We start from the raw sequence: 13,517 nt of genomic DNA on the forward strand, positions 1-13,517 counted from the left end.
GGGGCGGGGGCGCGCGCGGAGCCCGAGCGGCGGTGCCGGGACACGCAGCCTGTTTTGGCGCCTGCGGGCGCCTGGCCCAAAGGGTGCGACGCGGGGGCGCCCCAGCCGGGACACGGGGCGAGGTGAGCGCCAGGCGCCGCGAGGAGTTAAAAAGTTCGAGACCTGAGCGGTGCGTGGCTCCGCGGTGGCCGCCGCCTCCTGCCGCGCAGGCCGAGGGTCCCGACGGCGCCGCTCACCGCTCCGGGACTCAGCCTTTCTGGGCCCGGCCGGCGGCTCCCTCGGGACCGGGGAAAGGGTGGAGCGCGGGAGGAGGGGCGCCGGGTGGGGACGCCCAGGCCCTTCGTCGGGGGAGGGCGCTGCTCCCGGGCTGGAGTTGCAGAGCCCAGCAGATCCCTGCCGCGTTCGCGAGGGTGGGGCGGGAAGCGGGCTGGGAAGTCGGGCCGAGGTGGGTGTGGGGGTCGGGGTGTATTTCGCCCAGGAGACGGGAAGCGGGTACTGGCCCTGCCGCCGACTGCGCCCAGAAGCGTGCCGCGCCCTCACAGGGTCTGCCTCGCCTCTGCTCGCAGGGAAGAGTCTGAAGACGCTTATGTCCAAGGGGATCCTGCAGGTGCATCCTCCGATCTGCGACTGCCCGGGCTGCCGAATATCCTCCCCGGTGGTGAGATGCGGGGCTCGGTTGGGGCTGGGAGTTACTCCCCCTGCGGAGCTTGTCCCTGTGGTTTTCAGGATCGAGAGTCCTCACCTCACCCCTGTGGGTGTGCTGGAGGGAGCCTTCGCAGGGCAGAGGGAAGGGGCTTTACTTCGCGTTCTCCCAGCCCTTGTACCTGGACAGGGGGAGGAGTCCTTGAGCACCCGAGCCCCTCCCAGTGTTGGGGGGGGGGAGCCGAGCCTGTCCTAGAGCCTCCCCTTGGGTGCCCTGGAGCTGCTTCTCCTCGAGTCCTGGGTCAGGGTCTTGTCTCTGGGAGGAGTAATTCAACATGGGCCTGGCACCGTGCCCTGTCACAGCTTGGGAGTCACCGTGTTCTCTGGCCCAGCTGTGAGGTGTGATTCTGGGTATGACAGCATTTTGGGGAGCTACAGGCTTAGGTGTGAGTGACTTGTGTCTCTGGGGTGCTGAACGCCAGGGTGCAAGGGCCTGGATGTCTAAGTGTGTCCTAGGGACACAGAGGCTAGCCAGGGACAGTCTTTGCAGTGTGGGCCTTTGGTGTCCGGAGAACTGGAGCTGGAGCCTGGTTCAAGGCCCCAACCCAGGGTAGACAGCTATGGACACCCTCACTGAGGGAGCAGGCAGGAGAGACTGGGTTGCTGGGAGCTCCCTTCTGCTCGGGGAGGCACCTGCACCCCCCACCCAGCCTCCAGCCCCCTAGTTGGGCAGTGAGGGTTGGAGAATTGATGTGAAAATGAAGATTACCTATTGGGAAGGGCCAATTTGGAGCCAATTAGGGCCATGGCTGCTGGGGGTAGGGGCTGCAATTCCTGGTACACTCAGGAGCCCCTTCCCAGGAAAGGGTAGGAGAGGCAGAGGTGCAAAGTGGCCTGAGTGGCCCACCTCTGCTTGCCTGCTTTGGGCATGAGGTAGGATGGGGGAGGGGATACCCCAGGGGCCTGTGAGCCGCTAGTGCTTGGTAGCCTGGGCGCTGGGAGGCTGCAGACATACCTGTGAAGACAGCTGGTCCCTCAGACATACAGCATTTGGGCAGGGGAAGGGGACACAGCTGCACTTCACCCATGTGCCCACCTGACACACAGTCCGACACGGATCTGCACGCACAGGCAGGCAGTTAACAGAGTTTCCAGGCAAGTGTGCAGACAGCTGGCAGCCCCCTGCCTGCTGTCACAGACCTACCCAGGGCAAGAGGTCCAGTTCCCTCCTTTCAAGCAGCTGGTGCTGGAGAGGGCTCCTCTGGGCAGCCTACTGGCTAGCCTTGGGTCTCTGTTTGGATGGGAGCCGCCCCCTTGAGGCCTCCCACAGGAGTTGGGAGCAGGCAGCCTGAGCCCAGCATCAGTCTTTTCTGACACTGCTTCAATGGGCGTGCATCTCTTCCCCAACCCAGGGCCACAGCCAGGAGATGCCCGCGCACCTGGGGCTCCCAGGTTGCTGCCCTGCGTGAGGGACAGCTCAGATCTAGGCCTGCCTCTGCCAGTCCCTCCCAGGCCTGTCCCACACCCTTCCCCTAGGAAGCAGCTCCAGGGGCCCCTTCTTTCCAACCCCCACGTTTCTCACTCAGAGGCTGTCTCCCCAAACCCCATGCCAGGTCCACAGGTATGTGCACCTCATGGTCACGGAAACTCCAGGGCAGAATATGAGTGTGTATGTGCCTTGGGGACCCTGCACAGGGGCCCTGCAGGCCAAGCACCTCCCGAGAGGAGGTACTGTCAGAGGCTGAGTTTTCAGATCTGTGTGCTGTGGGACTGGGGTGGGCTGGCCGAGGTCTGTAGTGTGGAGGAGGTATGTTCTGTCCTTGGGCAGGGCGGGTGCCAGGGAAGCTGTCCTGGTCCTCAGCACCCCCATCAGCCACCCCAGACTTGCCCTCCAGGTGCCTTGGGGTGTGGCTGGGGTGCCAGTGTGTCCCCACGCCCAACTCTGTGCATCACGGGGCTGAGGCTGGCATACAGCCTGGGCTCCATTCCCAGCCAGCCAGCCCTGGCCTCCTTCCAAGGGGCAGTCTTCGGGTCCTTGCTTCCCTCTCTTCCCCATCCCACAGACAAGAAGCAGAGAGAAAAGCATTGTGTCTTCTCAAAAGAAGGGAGGTGGGAGGCCGGGCGCGGTGGCTCACGCCTGTAATCTCAGCACTTTGGGAGGCCGAGGCGGGCGGATCATGAGGTCAGGAGATCGAGACCATCCTGGCTAACACGGTGAAACCCCGTCTCTACTAAAAATACAAAAAATTAGCCGGGCGTGGTGGCGGCGCCTGTAGTCCCAGTTACTCAGGAGACTGAGGCAGGAGAATGGCGTGAACCCGGGAGGCGGAGCTTGCAGTGAGCTGAGATCGCGCCACTGCACTCCAGCCTGGGCGACAGAGCGAGACTCCGTCTCAAAAAAAGAAAAAAGAAGGGAGGTGGGAGAGGAGAGGCTGTCAGAGCCTCTAAGCCCTGGTGCTTGGGCTGCAGAATGGCAGAGCTGAGTGAGACTTCCCAGCACAGCACACTCCGGACAGGCTGTGGCTGTTGAAGCGAGCCCTGAGCTCCAGCTGACACACAGAGGCCTGGGCAGACAGGCACTGCACCTACAGCCTCGGCCGCACGCTGTGGTCATTGGTGTTGGGGGCAGCCCAGGGCCAGGGCAGGGTCTTAGCAGGGGCCTTGGACCCCATGACCCACCCCCGCCCAGCAGTGCTGGGTTTTCCCACTGAGCTGTTGTGGAGAGAAAGGAGGGGACTCAGCGCAGGCCCAGTGGCCGGTGAGGGGAGACGTGGCTCTGGGACGGCAGCTTCCAGCTGGGTTGGGGGATGCTCCAGCTTCCAGACCCTTGAGGAGGGGCACTGCCCAAACTGAGCTGGTGCTGGGGCTGTGTGTTTGAAGGTGATGGTGGTTCTAGGTCTGAGGAGGACACTCTCCTAACACCTTCATCCCCAAGCTCCGGGCTGTGTTTTGGCATCGGGAGGGAGGAAGTCCAAGGAGGCCCTGGTGACTGAATGGAGGAGAGGGAGTTAGTTAGATGCTATCAAGGGCTCTGCCACCTCCTGGAGCCAGCAGCCTGTTATTACATTTTAAAAAGCCTCCCGCCCACTGGAAAATAATCAATAACTTTCCTTTTTCCCCTGGGGGTGGCAGGACCTAAAAGCACTGGAGGAGTCCAGAAGTGCCTGGGGCTGGGCCAGAGCGAGTGTGCTGTGCAGGGTGGTACGGGCGTGTCCGCCGCATGTGTGCGTGAGCTTGGGGCTCGGCTGTGCTCTGCAGGGACCATGCCAGGCTTGTCTGCTCCCACCCGAGGCACCCACCGCTCCACACACTCGTTCCGTGGGTGCAAGGGAGAGAGGAAGAAGCCATGTGAAAAATGCCAGGCAGGGCTGGTGGAACAGAGGACCTGGGCTTGTGTCAGGGCTCGTCCCGTCTGTGACGCTGTGAGCCCCCAGGCCTGCCAGTCTGTGAGGGTTCAGGCTCCCAAGACCAGTTGCCAGTTGCCTTGGCGCCCGGCTGAAAGCTGCCCTGACTGGCTGTGCGTGGGCTGATAAACAGAAAAGGGCATTCGCTTGTCAACATTGGTGTCGGTGGCAGGGTGTGGTGGGGCAGAAGGTTCACAAAATATGGGTGGGATTGGCAGGCAGATACACGGAGGTAATGTGCACTTGAGTGCACGTCCACTAGAACTAGCCCCAGGCCACAAGCAGATCCCAGGAGACACGCGGGGGCCCTAAGAAGGGAGCTGGGAGTGAGGTGCACACAAGCCCGGGACGGGGGCCCCAACTCGCCCTGGAGTTGGCCAGGACCCTCCAGCATTCTCAAGGGCTGTAGTAGGGTCGGGCAGAGGAGGGCTGAGCCAGTGGGCGCCGTCTGTAGGGGGATGTCCAACTGAGGCCCCGTCTCTCAGCTCTCCTCTGGGTCTCTGGCCAGCTGTGGCTCTTGCTGGCCCCAGGCCCATCCTGGAGGCGGGTGGAGGGAGGATGGCTGCTCCGAGGGCACCTCCACTGTGCCTGGGGCTGGGCCTGGGGTGCGAGGCCAGGGCAGACCCCCGGGAGACGGAACGGCCCAGTCCAGCCTCACCTTCCTGTCCTGCCCCACCAGAACCGGGGGCGGCTGGCAGACAAGAGGACAGTCGCTCTGCCTGCTGCCCAGAGCCTGAAGAAGGAGCGGACTCCCAGCTTCTCTGCCAGCGATGGTGACAGCGACGGGAGTGGTCCCACCTGTGGGCGGCGGCCAGGCTTGAAGCAGGAGGATGGCCCTCACATCCGTATCATGAAGAGAAGGTACTTGGACCAGGGCCGGACAGGAAGGCACAAGGCTCAGATGGGGCTGGAGCTTCCGGCCTTCAGCTGCTCAGATGAGAGCGTCCACACTGGCCTCCCACACTTCCCTCGGATGCTAGTCTTTTTGGGGTCCTGTGTGGGTCGCAGGCAGGAGCTGTTTCCTCATCTGCCCTGTCTGGTGTCCCCTCCCACATCTGCTCTGCAGCGCTCACTTGCAGGAGGCAGGTTGGCAGCAGTTGGGACCCAGAGGTCTGCACCTGCCTGGGCCGACGCTCCAGCTACCCCTGCTGACCGGGTCCCAGTCTGGCCAGAGCAGCTCCAGCAACAAGGAGCTCCATTCAGGCTCATGACTGACTGTGCAGAAGCAGCCTCGGCCCCCTACCTGCTGCAGAATGTGAGGGCTCCTCTGAGTGCAACAAGCCGGAGGGAGAAGGGGCCTCGGTTCTGTTCTTCCTGACATCTGTGTCTGCTGAGACCAGGAACTGGCCCATGGGCCTCTCCTGGTAGGAGACCCCAGCACGCTGAGCCAGTAGCAGATGGTGCTGGGCACGGCAGCTGCCCTTATTCACTGCCCAGGGCTGTGTGGCCCAGCAGGGCACTGACCTGAGACAGGTCTGCTGTCCTGAGGCTGGGGTCAGGGGCCTCCAGAGCAACGTGGACCTTCTGCTTCCCTTCCTGCAGAGTCCACACCCACTGGGACCTGAACATCTCGTTCCGAGAGACGTCCTGCAGGTAGGAGCCGTGCTGTGCGTGCATAAGAGGGGGCCGTGACTCCCCTCCCTCCCTCCCTCCCACCCCTGCCCGTGGCTTGCTGTCTGCTGTCCCCTGTCTCAGCGTGAGCTGATGCTGGCTGGCTGTCTGCCAGGTTTGATGTGTGCTGCAAGGTTGTCCCCCAGCCCGGGAGGCAGACAGTGTTGCACCCAGTTGAGACTGAAGGGCCCCAGGCCCAGTCAGAGGTAGATGTTGGCAGCAGCACAGGTGTGAGTTCTGGGTAGCCCACCCCTAGAGTTAGAGTACATCCTCCCATGTGAGACTGGCCATTTGAGCCCAAAAATGAGGCTGTCACCTCCCCTTTCCCACCCTGGTAGAGACCCACCAGGAGGTGAGAATGGTGTGTGAGTGGGGCCTTGAAGGATGTGTAGGAGCTCACTAAGGTGAGGGGATGGCTGCAGAGAGTGGAGGAACAGGGAAGAGCATGTGGGAGGGAGGAGGAGTGAACCTGGCAGCTATGGCTCAGTTGGATGCTGAAGGCTCGCGGATGCTGGGCCTGTGGGCGCTGTCCTCTAGGCGGGGAGCCACTGGAAGTTCTTGAGCGGGGCAATGACCAGGTGTGTGTTTGGAGAAGGTCCCTCTGGAGGCCCTCCTGGCAGACGGGGGATTGGATTCAGGCTGGGGAAGCAGGATAGTAGGGGGTGCGATTCCAGGATGTGGGAAGGAGATAAAATGAAGAGCCCCAGGGAAGAGGTCAAGGCAGTTGGGGGACCCAAGTTCCTGGCTCCAGGGGGAAGCGGGTGGTCAGTCTGTGAACAGAGCCCAGCTGTGGATTCTGTCAGGGGGGTCAGGTCTTACCCTGTGGCTTCCAGGGCAGCAAGGTGGGAAGGGGGTGTCCACCGCAAAGCCAGCTTCCCGGGGCCAGAGCTGTGAGGGCCCAGAGGACCTGCATGTCCTGGCTCCACGCCAGATGTGTTATTTATGTCTCTGAGAATGTCTGAATCTCAGAGCCGAATTACAATAAAAACATCTTTAAACTTATTTCCACCTCATTTTGGGGTTGCCAGCTCAACTGATCATTTTTATGAACTGTCATGAACATTGATGACATTTTATGAGGCTTTTACTTGGGACACTACAGAATAAATTTGTCAGTGAGGCCCGTAGGGAAACCCAGCCGCAGTTCCCCCCGCTCCAGTAACGGCTCCTCCTGCCTGCAATCCCCTCCTCCGTCCGCCTGGCCTCGGGAATACAGCGACCCTCAGCAGCACTGACGGCTGGCAGCCTGGGGTGTGCTAGGAGGAGGCCAGGTCTTCCATCCTGCATGGGCCCTAGAAGGGACTAGAATGAGTTTCTGAATCTCCCAAGGGCGAGATTTCGGTCAGAGGGGAGGGCGTGCCGGGGTCCCCGAAGGAGAAGGTGCAGCACGCCTGAGTGGACTAAAGCCCCGGTCTGTTGACCTGACCCTGGTGTCTGGTCAGAGTGGGTGGTGGTCCCTGAACCCAGCGGCCACACTGGCCCCAGGCCGTGTCTGTGTTTCTTTCGGCCTGTCCCTGGGTCCATCTGCCTCTGCAGGCTCCCACAGAACACACTGCCAGGCCACCTCCATCTGTGTGTTCATTTGCTCCCATCCATTAGTCTCCACACATCTGTCCGTCTGTCCTTCCATCCCTGTCCCTCTGTCTGGCTGGCTCTGCAGTGATCACCTGCCTTTTGGAGCCAGCAGAGCCCCAGGCCATCCTCCTCTGCCTCAGGAACCAGGGCTGGCAGATGCTCCTCAAGCCATTGTTTGCAGGCGGGGGCTTGGCCCCTCTCTCCTGGGCCCCTGAGCTGGTGGAAAAATGGGCAAGGGCTGGACTGTGTGGTGATCACTGAGGGGCGGTGGTGGGAGGCCCCTGCCTGGGGAGCTGGGGTCACACCTGCCAGGCTCTGGCCTCCCCCTCACCCTCTCCTTCTTGCACCTCCTGCCGTGGCCCTGACTGCTTCTCTCAGCTTCCCCACCTCCTGACCTGCGGCCCGGCCCCACCACAGAGACCCTCAGGGACTTTGTCCCTTGTGCGAAGGAGGGTGCAGAGGGCATTCTGTGGTTCGAGGACCATGTGCTGATGTGCCCCGGGCCAGGTTCCTGCGTCTCCACTCTGGGATGTCCAGGGCGTGTTTCTTTACATAAAACTGGCATAACTGGCTCACTGAGTGGCCAAGTGACTACAACAGGTTTTCAGGGGCTGGGCCAGGCCAGGCTGTGTCAGAGCCTCGGGAGCAAACTCCAAGGTAGAGACCAGGAGTGGGGAGGGCAGGTGGCACCCAGTTCCCCACCAGGTGCCACTGCCCAGCCACAGTCCCTCCACCCAGCTGTCAGGCCCTCCCTCACTTTCCTTCTGGGCGCCAGGCTCAGGGCTCACAGCCAGCCCCCACCCTCTGGAGTCTCTGGGAAGCTAGTTCTCCTCCTGCAGGCGTCCCGGGGGCACCAGAGGGGGGACCCCGAGGGAGAACTCCCCGGCAGCTGTGGCTGCTGCCAGGCCAGCCCTTGGCCCCCACTCCATGCTGAGGCCAGCAGTCCTCTCCTGACACCCCCGCATCGATTAGGATCATGGAAGGGATGAGACTCGCTGCCGATTAATCCCATAAAGTACTTACTCCCACCCAGCTGCCCTCCTGTGTGCCGGGGGGGGGCTTGCGTTCCCACTGGGGGCCGGTGGGGGTGGGGAGAGAGCCGGCATCTGGGTCTCCTGGAAAGCTTGAGAGCCCAGCCTGGGAGTCTTTGGTGCTCGGCTTAGGGGCAGCCCTGGATTAGCCCAGCTCCAGCCAGCCCAGGTCAGGGGGGCTGGGGGCTATTTAACGAGGTTTAGGGTTGGCTCCCAGGTCACTGCGCCAGGAGGCTGCTCCGTTACAGGTGGGCAGGGGCTGTGCTGCAGGAGTGCTACTCGGGGAGCGTCGCCTGGACCCTGAGCCCCTTCTCTGCTGACCTGGGGAGAGGCTCATGGAACCGGGAAGGGGTGGAGAGCTGTGTTCCACACAGCTCCTCCCATTGCTCTCTGGGACTCTGTGGATGTGGGATTTGGCTGAATTAGCAAGAAGAGGAGAAATGAGGGAACAAAAGAGTTAAATGCATGTTGATTCCAAGCCCACACCTGCTTGGGGGATAGCGGGAGGTCAGAGCACACAGCCCTGGTGCCTGGTGCAAGCTGCATGTGTCTGCTGGTGCTCTGTGTGCGTGGGGCACATCTCATCAGCCACAGGACTGTGCTCTGGGCCTCAGTTTCCTCGTGTGCAGAAACCGGGGGTCAGGGATGGTTGCAAGTTTTCACCGAAATTCATGACCAAGGGGCTGGCAGCTCGCATGTGGCTTGTTCTCTCCTGGGGCCTGTCCTGCAGGACTGCCCCTGTGCAGATCGGCCTCTTCCCGTGCGGGGTCCCTCTGCCTGGTGGGCCCCTCGACCCCCTTTGAGGCAGGGAGTGAGGTAACAGTGCGATTCCCTCCGGAGGGCGTGAAGGCAGAGCCGCTGGTGCTCCACACAGACGCTCCCTGGAGCAGCAGTGGGGTCCCAGTGCCAGGTTCTGTGTCGCTTTGGCTTGCTCCGTGGGTGTGCACACAGGGGCATCATGGGCCACATGCCGAGGTGTGGGCACAGCCTCTTGCAGCTGCCCACGGGGTCAGCCTTTCCCGGTCTCATTCCGCAGCCAGGACAGCAACCTTCCCACCCTCATATCCAGCATCCACCGCAGCCGCCACCTCGTGATGCCTGAGCATCAGAGCCGCTGTGAATTCCAGAGAGGCAGCCTGGAGATTGGCCTGGGACCTGCAGGTGAGGAGCACAGGGGGCCTGAGGGCGGGCTGGGGCTGTGGGGCCAGAGGACAGTGGCGTCTCCACTCAGCACCAGCAGCCTTGGCAGGCAGCCAGAGAGGCAGGAGGAGCGGCCTGTCCCCCGGGGCTGCATGTGATGGTAATTGTGTTAATCCCAGCCAGCGGGGCAGACAGGAGGCAGAGGCGGTGGCTCCGCTGTGGCTGCCTCCGCTGTGGCTGCCACTGGGGTGGGCTTGGAGTGGCCGGGGGCCCTGCCACCCCCTCTTCACAGGGCAGACGTAGGCGTGGCCTCAGAGGTTCAGAAATGCACACCCTGGAGGAATGCACTCACTGCCACAGACAACCTCGCAGCGCACGCCTGACGGGTCCCGCCTCCTAGGGCTCCGGGAAGGAAGGGGTCCCGGAGGGAAGGGGTTCTGGGAGGGAAGAGATCCGGTGCCTGAGGGAGGTGCTGCTGCCTGGTCACAGTTGTGGGGGGATAAGGGGAACCTGGCACAGGACCTCAGAGGGAGGGGGCAGTTTGGGGACCCAGGCCCCCCTCAGAGGGCACTGCTGTAGAGAGGGGCACAGCAGAGCCTCAGCCCCAGGGCAGGCCACGAAAGGAGGAGGTCAATCCTGAGGCCCTGTGGACCCTGGGCAGGGGTGTTCCCAGCAGGGCCTGCATCTCTTGGGAAGGTGGGGTGGGGGAGGCCCGCCCCCATCTGGGTCCCCCGTCCGCGTTCTGTGCGCCTGGGAATGCCTTTGTGGGACTGGGTGATGCCGCGTGGAGGACAGCTGAGAGGCAGTTGATAAAATCTAATTGCCCCATCGATTGGCAGAGCTGAGGGAGCCCCACAGTGATTGAGATATTCTGAGCCAGCAGGCCCTCCCCCGTGCCCTCACACAGGGAGACCTCCTCAGGTACACGTGTGTGCGTGTGCAGGCATGTGTGTGTCTGGGGTCCTGTGGGGTGCACGTGATGGGGGCTGCCCGGCAGGTCTCACCCATGGAGTCAGGGAGTGTTCATGCACTTCCGGGCTCCTGGGCTCTACAGGGCCTCGTGTGTCCGGTGACCCGTGTCCACGTCTCCCACGCACACTCCGTGTCAGGGCCTGGCCCGCTCCCTGGAGCTTCCTCTTGGAGGGGCATTCACCTCTTCTCCCTTCCTGTGACCCCAGGAACCACACATCTGTGCTGTTCCCAGCCCGGGCCCTCCCGCTGAGCTGCACCTCCCTCGGCCCTGGGCTGTGAGGGACTCAGAGCAGGTCCTGCATCTGCCTCTGTGAGACCGCCGGGGTCCACGAGTGAGGAGTGCGCGTGGCCTCATCGGCCTTCCTGCGGTCTCCTGGCAGGCCCCCTTCTCCTGGACTCCCCCACCCAGTCACCTCCCCCAGGCTATGAGGAGGCCTTAGCCCCCCACATGAACGGAAAGGGGAGTTTCCACGTGTAAAATGGAAAACTGATTGTCAGGAGGTGAGAGGCCGTGCTAGCCCTGAGGGCATGTGCATGGTGGGCCAGGCAGCAGGTGTGGAGAAGAGCCAGACTCCTCCAGCCTCGGCCCAACCCCTCCCAGCCCACTGAGCTCTGGCATGTCCCTGGATCCGTGCGTGGCCAGCTGCCCCCCGCCGCCCACGGGGTCCAGCTGCCCAATCTGTCACTGGGATGGGGACCCTGGACCAGGCCATGGGACTGACCCTCTCTCTGGGGCCAGGCCTGATAGCGGCCGGGCCAGGATCAATAAGTTATTAGCACTGCTCTGTCAGCTGTAATGTGGGATTGATCGGTGTGGCCGCCGCACTTCCCCAGCCTGATAAAAATGACAGATTAAGGGAATAAGAAAAAAGAATTAGGCCTGGAGCTGACGGCAGGGCTTGCGGGCGGACGGGCTTGGGAGCCCCACTGCCTAGGCCTCATGGAGGTCTTGGGTCACAGGGGGGTGGCCCCTTACCCCACCCACCTAGAGGCTTCATGAGGATGAGGAGGGGCCAGAGTCGGAGGCACTGGCTGGCCCGGGAGACCCCCAGGGCATGGAGTCAGGGGCTTGGGATGAACTTGGGGTAGGTCGGTGATGGGTACATGGATGGTATGGTCTGGAATGCGTGTGGTCGGCAGGACCCAAGGGAGGACCTCAGGAGAGTGGGCTGGGCCTGGCGTGGGCCTCCCCTCTGCCACCTGCTGGGCTGGCCTCCTGGCTGAGGAGGTGGGTGAGGCTACTGGGAGGTGCACCCCAAGAGCCCAGAGCCTGGCTGGGCAGGTGAACAGGGCGTGACAGCCACACCAGGGTGCTAGCTCAGGCAGGACTGGGCCAGAGAGGAGGACTTGGGCCTTCTAGGGGCAGGGATGGGTATGACCAAGTAGGAGGCCTGGGAGTGGAGGGGCCTCAAGGTGGCCTGGGGGGCCCACAGCCCAGTGACTCACAGTGCAGGAAGAGGTCAAGTGTGAGGTCCTTCCTGGCTTGTCCTACCCCACGCTGGCATGTGATGCTGCACAGCCCGCCCTCACCCCTGTCCAGGAGGGAAAGGTGGTACCCAGTCAAATCAAAAGCTTTTTATTCTCCTCCAGGGGGATGACGGGGCCACATTAACTGCACAAGAAGCTAGGCTGGCGGGTGGGACAGCCAGGTGCCTGCTGTGGATCTCTTCTGCACACACGCACCAGCACCAAGGCCAGTGTCAGGGCTCCCCTGTGCCCCTGCCCCACCACAGCCAGGTGTGATGTCCTCTGCACTGAAGGCTGGGGCTCCCAGGGCTGGGCAGGCCTGTACTCACCAGAACCAAGGGCCCCCTGAGAGATGGTGGGTGCTGTCCAGGCTGAGCTGGAGCAGGGGCTGGGTCCCCCTTCCATTCCTTGAGATGCAGGTGGGCACTCACTACCCTCCCGCAGGTGACCTCTTGGGCAAGAGGCTGGGCCGCTCCCCCCATATCAGCAGCGACTGCTCTTCGGAGAAGAGGGCACGAAGCGAATCCCCCCAAGGTAAGAACGTGTCTCTTACAGGTCACCAGGGGAGGGGGCAGTCCCCGAGGGTCCCCTGGACCTCAAGCAGGGGTTCTAGAGGGGGTGTTCCTCGGCAGTGCCTGGAGAAGCCTCTCACCCCGGGTCCTCCCCAGTAGAAGCACTGCTGCTGCCGCCAGAGCTGGGGCCCAGCATGGCCCCGGAGGACCACTACCGTCGGCTCATGTCGGCGCTGAGCGAGGCCAGCACCTTTGAGGACCCTCAGCGCCTCTACCACCTGGGCCTCCCCAGCCACGGTGAGGACCCACCCTGGCATGATCCCCCCCAGGAATGAGCCCTTATCACCTCCGCACCTACGTGTGCTCGACCATTCCTGTTGCTGAGGCTCTGCTGACACCAAGGCCAGGGTGGATGCAGGTCCCTGGAGGTCCCCTCTGCCACACGTCCTGCCCCATGCCCCCTAGGGCGGGCCACACCTCCATGTCCCCCAGGTCCCCAGGCTCATGGGTGACTCCCATTTTATATATGGAGAAATGGAGTATGGGGCGGACCCAGGTGAGGGTGGACGGTGGGCATTTCAGCAGCACCCCCCCAGGAGAGCAAGCTCCTGGACCCTGTGGTCTGTGAGTTGTCTCCAGCTGGGGGACGCTGACCTGCCAGATGCCTGCCCCGGGAGCCTGGGGAGGGGCAGTGAGCAGGACGGCCCGGCTGGGTGCAGTGGGCATTTTGCCATCAGGACTCCCCAAGTGCTGAAGAGACCCCAGCTGGAGGGGCTGCCCCTGCCCTCGGGTCGGCTCTGACCCTGTCCACCCCACCTCATGACGTTCTCCAGGGTCACTCCGGGATGCAGTCGGACCTCCTGCCCGCTGCACTCAGCCTCCCAGGCCCCAGCCGCCCGCCTGGCAGGGGAGCTTGGCTTTTCGGGCTAGAGGTGGGTGGGGGCGCCGGGAAAGGAGGCAGGATTCCTCACACCAGGCACAGTCCCCCAGGGCAGCTCAGGCACCAAGGGCCTGAATAATTCACCAAATGTTAATAATTTAAAATCCTCCTTTTAATTGCTTTCCCTGCTCTGCCTGGGGCCGCTCTGCTGGCCGGGGGGGCGGGGGGGCGCCGGCCGCGGGGGGGCGCGCTGTCAATCAGGCCGCGCCGCCGCCCCCGCCCC

At 63.0% G+C, this 13,517-nt stretch overlaps 1 protein-coding gene across 3 annotated transcripts in view; it reads left to right on the top strand.

The window, feature by feature from the left end:
* The first annotated feature begins 475 nt into the window (after positions 1-475).
* The window catches only part of SAMD11 (sterile alpha motif domain containing 11), a 17,348-nt gene continuing 4,306 nt past the window's right edge, over positions 476-13,517 (top strand). For 2 of the 3 annotated variants that reach the window (XM_017854422.1, XM_017854425.1), the window contains exons 1-6: positions 476-658; positions 4,726-4,907; positions 5,589-5,639; positions 9,300-9,424; positions 12,287-12,376; positions 12,514-12,651. In XM_017854422.1, the coding sequence (XP_017709911.1) occupies positions 587-658; positions 4,726-4,907; positions 5,589-5,639; positions 9,300-9,424; positions 12,287-12,376; positions 12,514-12,651 (658 nt within the window). In that variant the 5' untranslated portion in view covers positions 476-586. Of the gene's footprint in view, positions 659-4,725; positions 4,908-5,588; positions 5,640-9,299; positions 9,425-12,286; positions 12,377-12,510; positions 12,652-13,517 lie in introns of all 3 variants that reach the window. The other variant, XM_017854424.1, reaches the window with a different exon arrangement.

The sequence above is a fragment of the Rhinopithecus bieti genome, unplaced genomic scaffold (genome assembly GCF_001698545.2).
Source record: "Rhinopithecus bieti isolate Rb0 unplaced genomic scaffold, ASM169854v2 scaffold_39375, whole genome shotgun sequence".
Classification (NCBI taxonomy): Eukaryota; Metazoa; Chordata; class Mammalia; order Primates; family Cercopithecidae; genus Rhinopithecus; species Rhinopithecus bieti.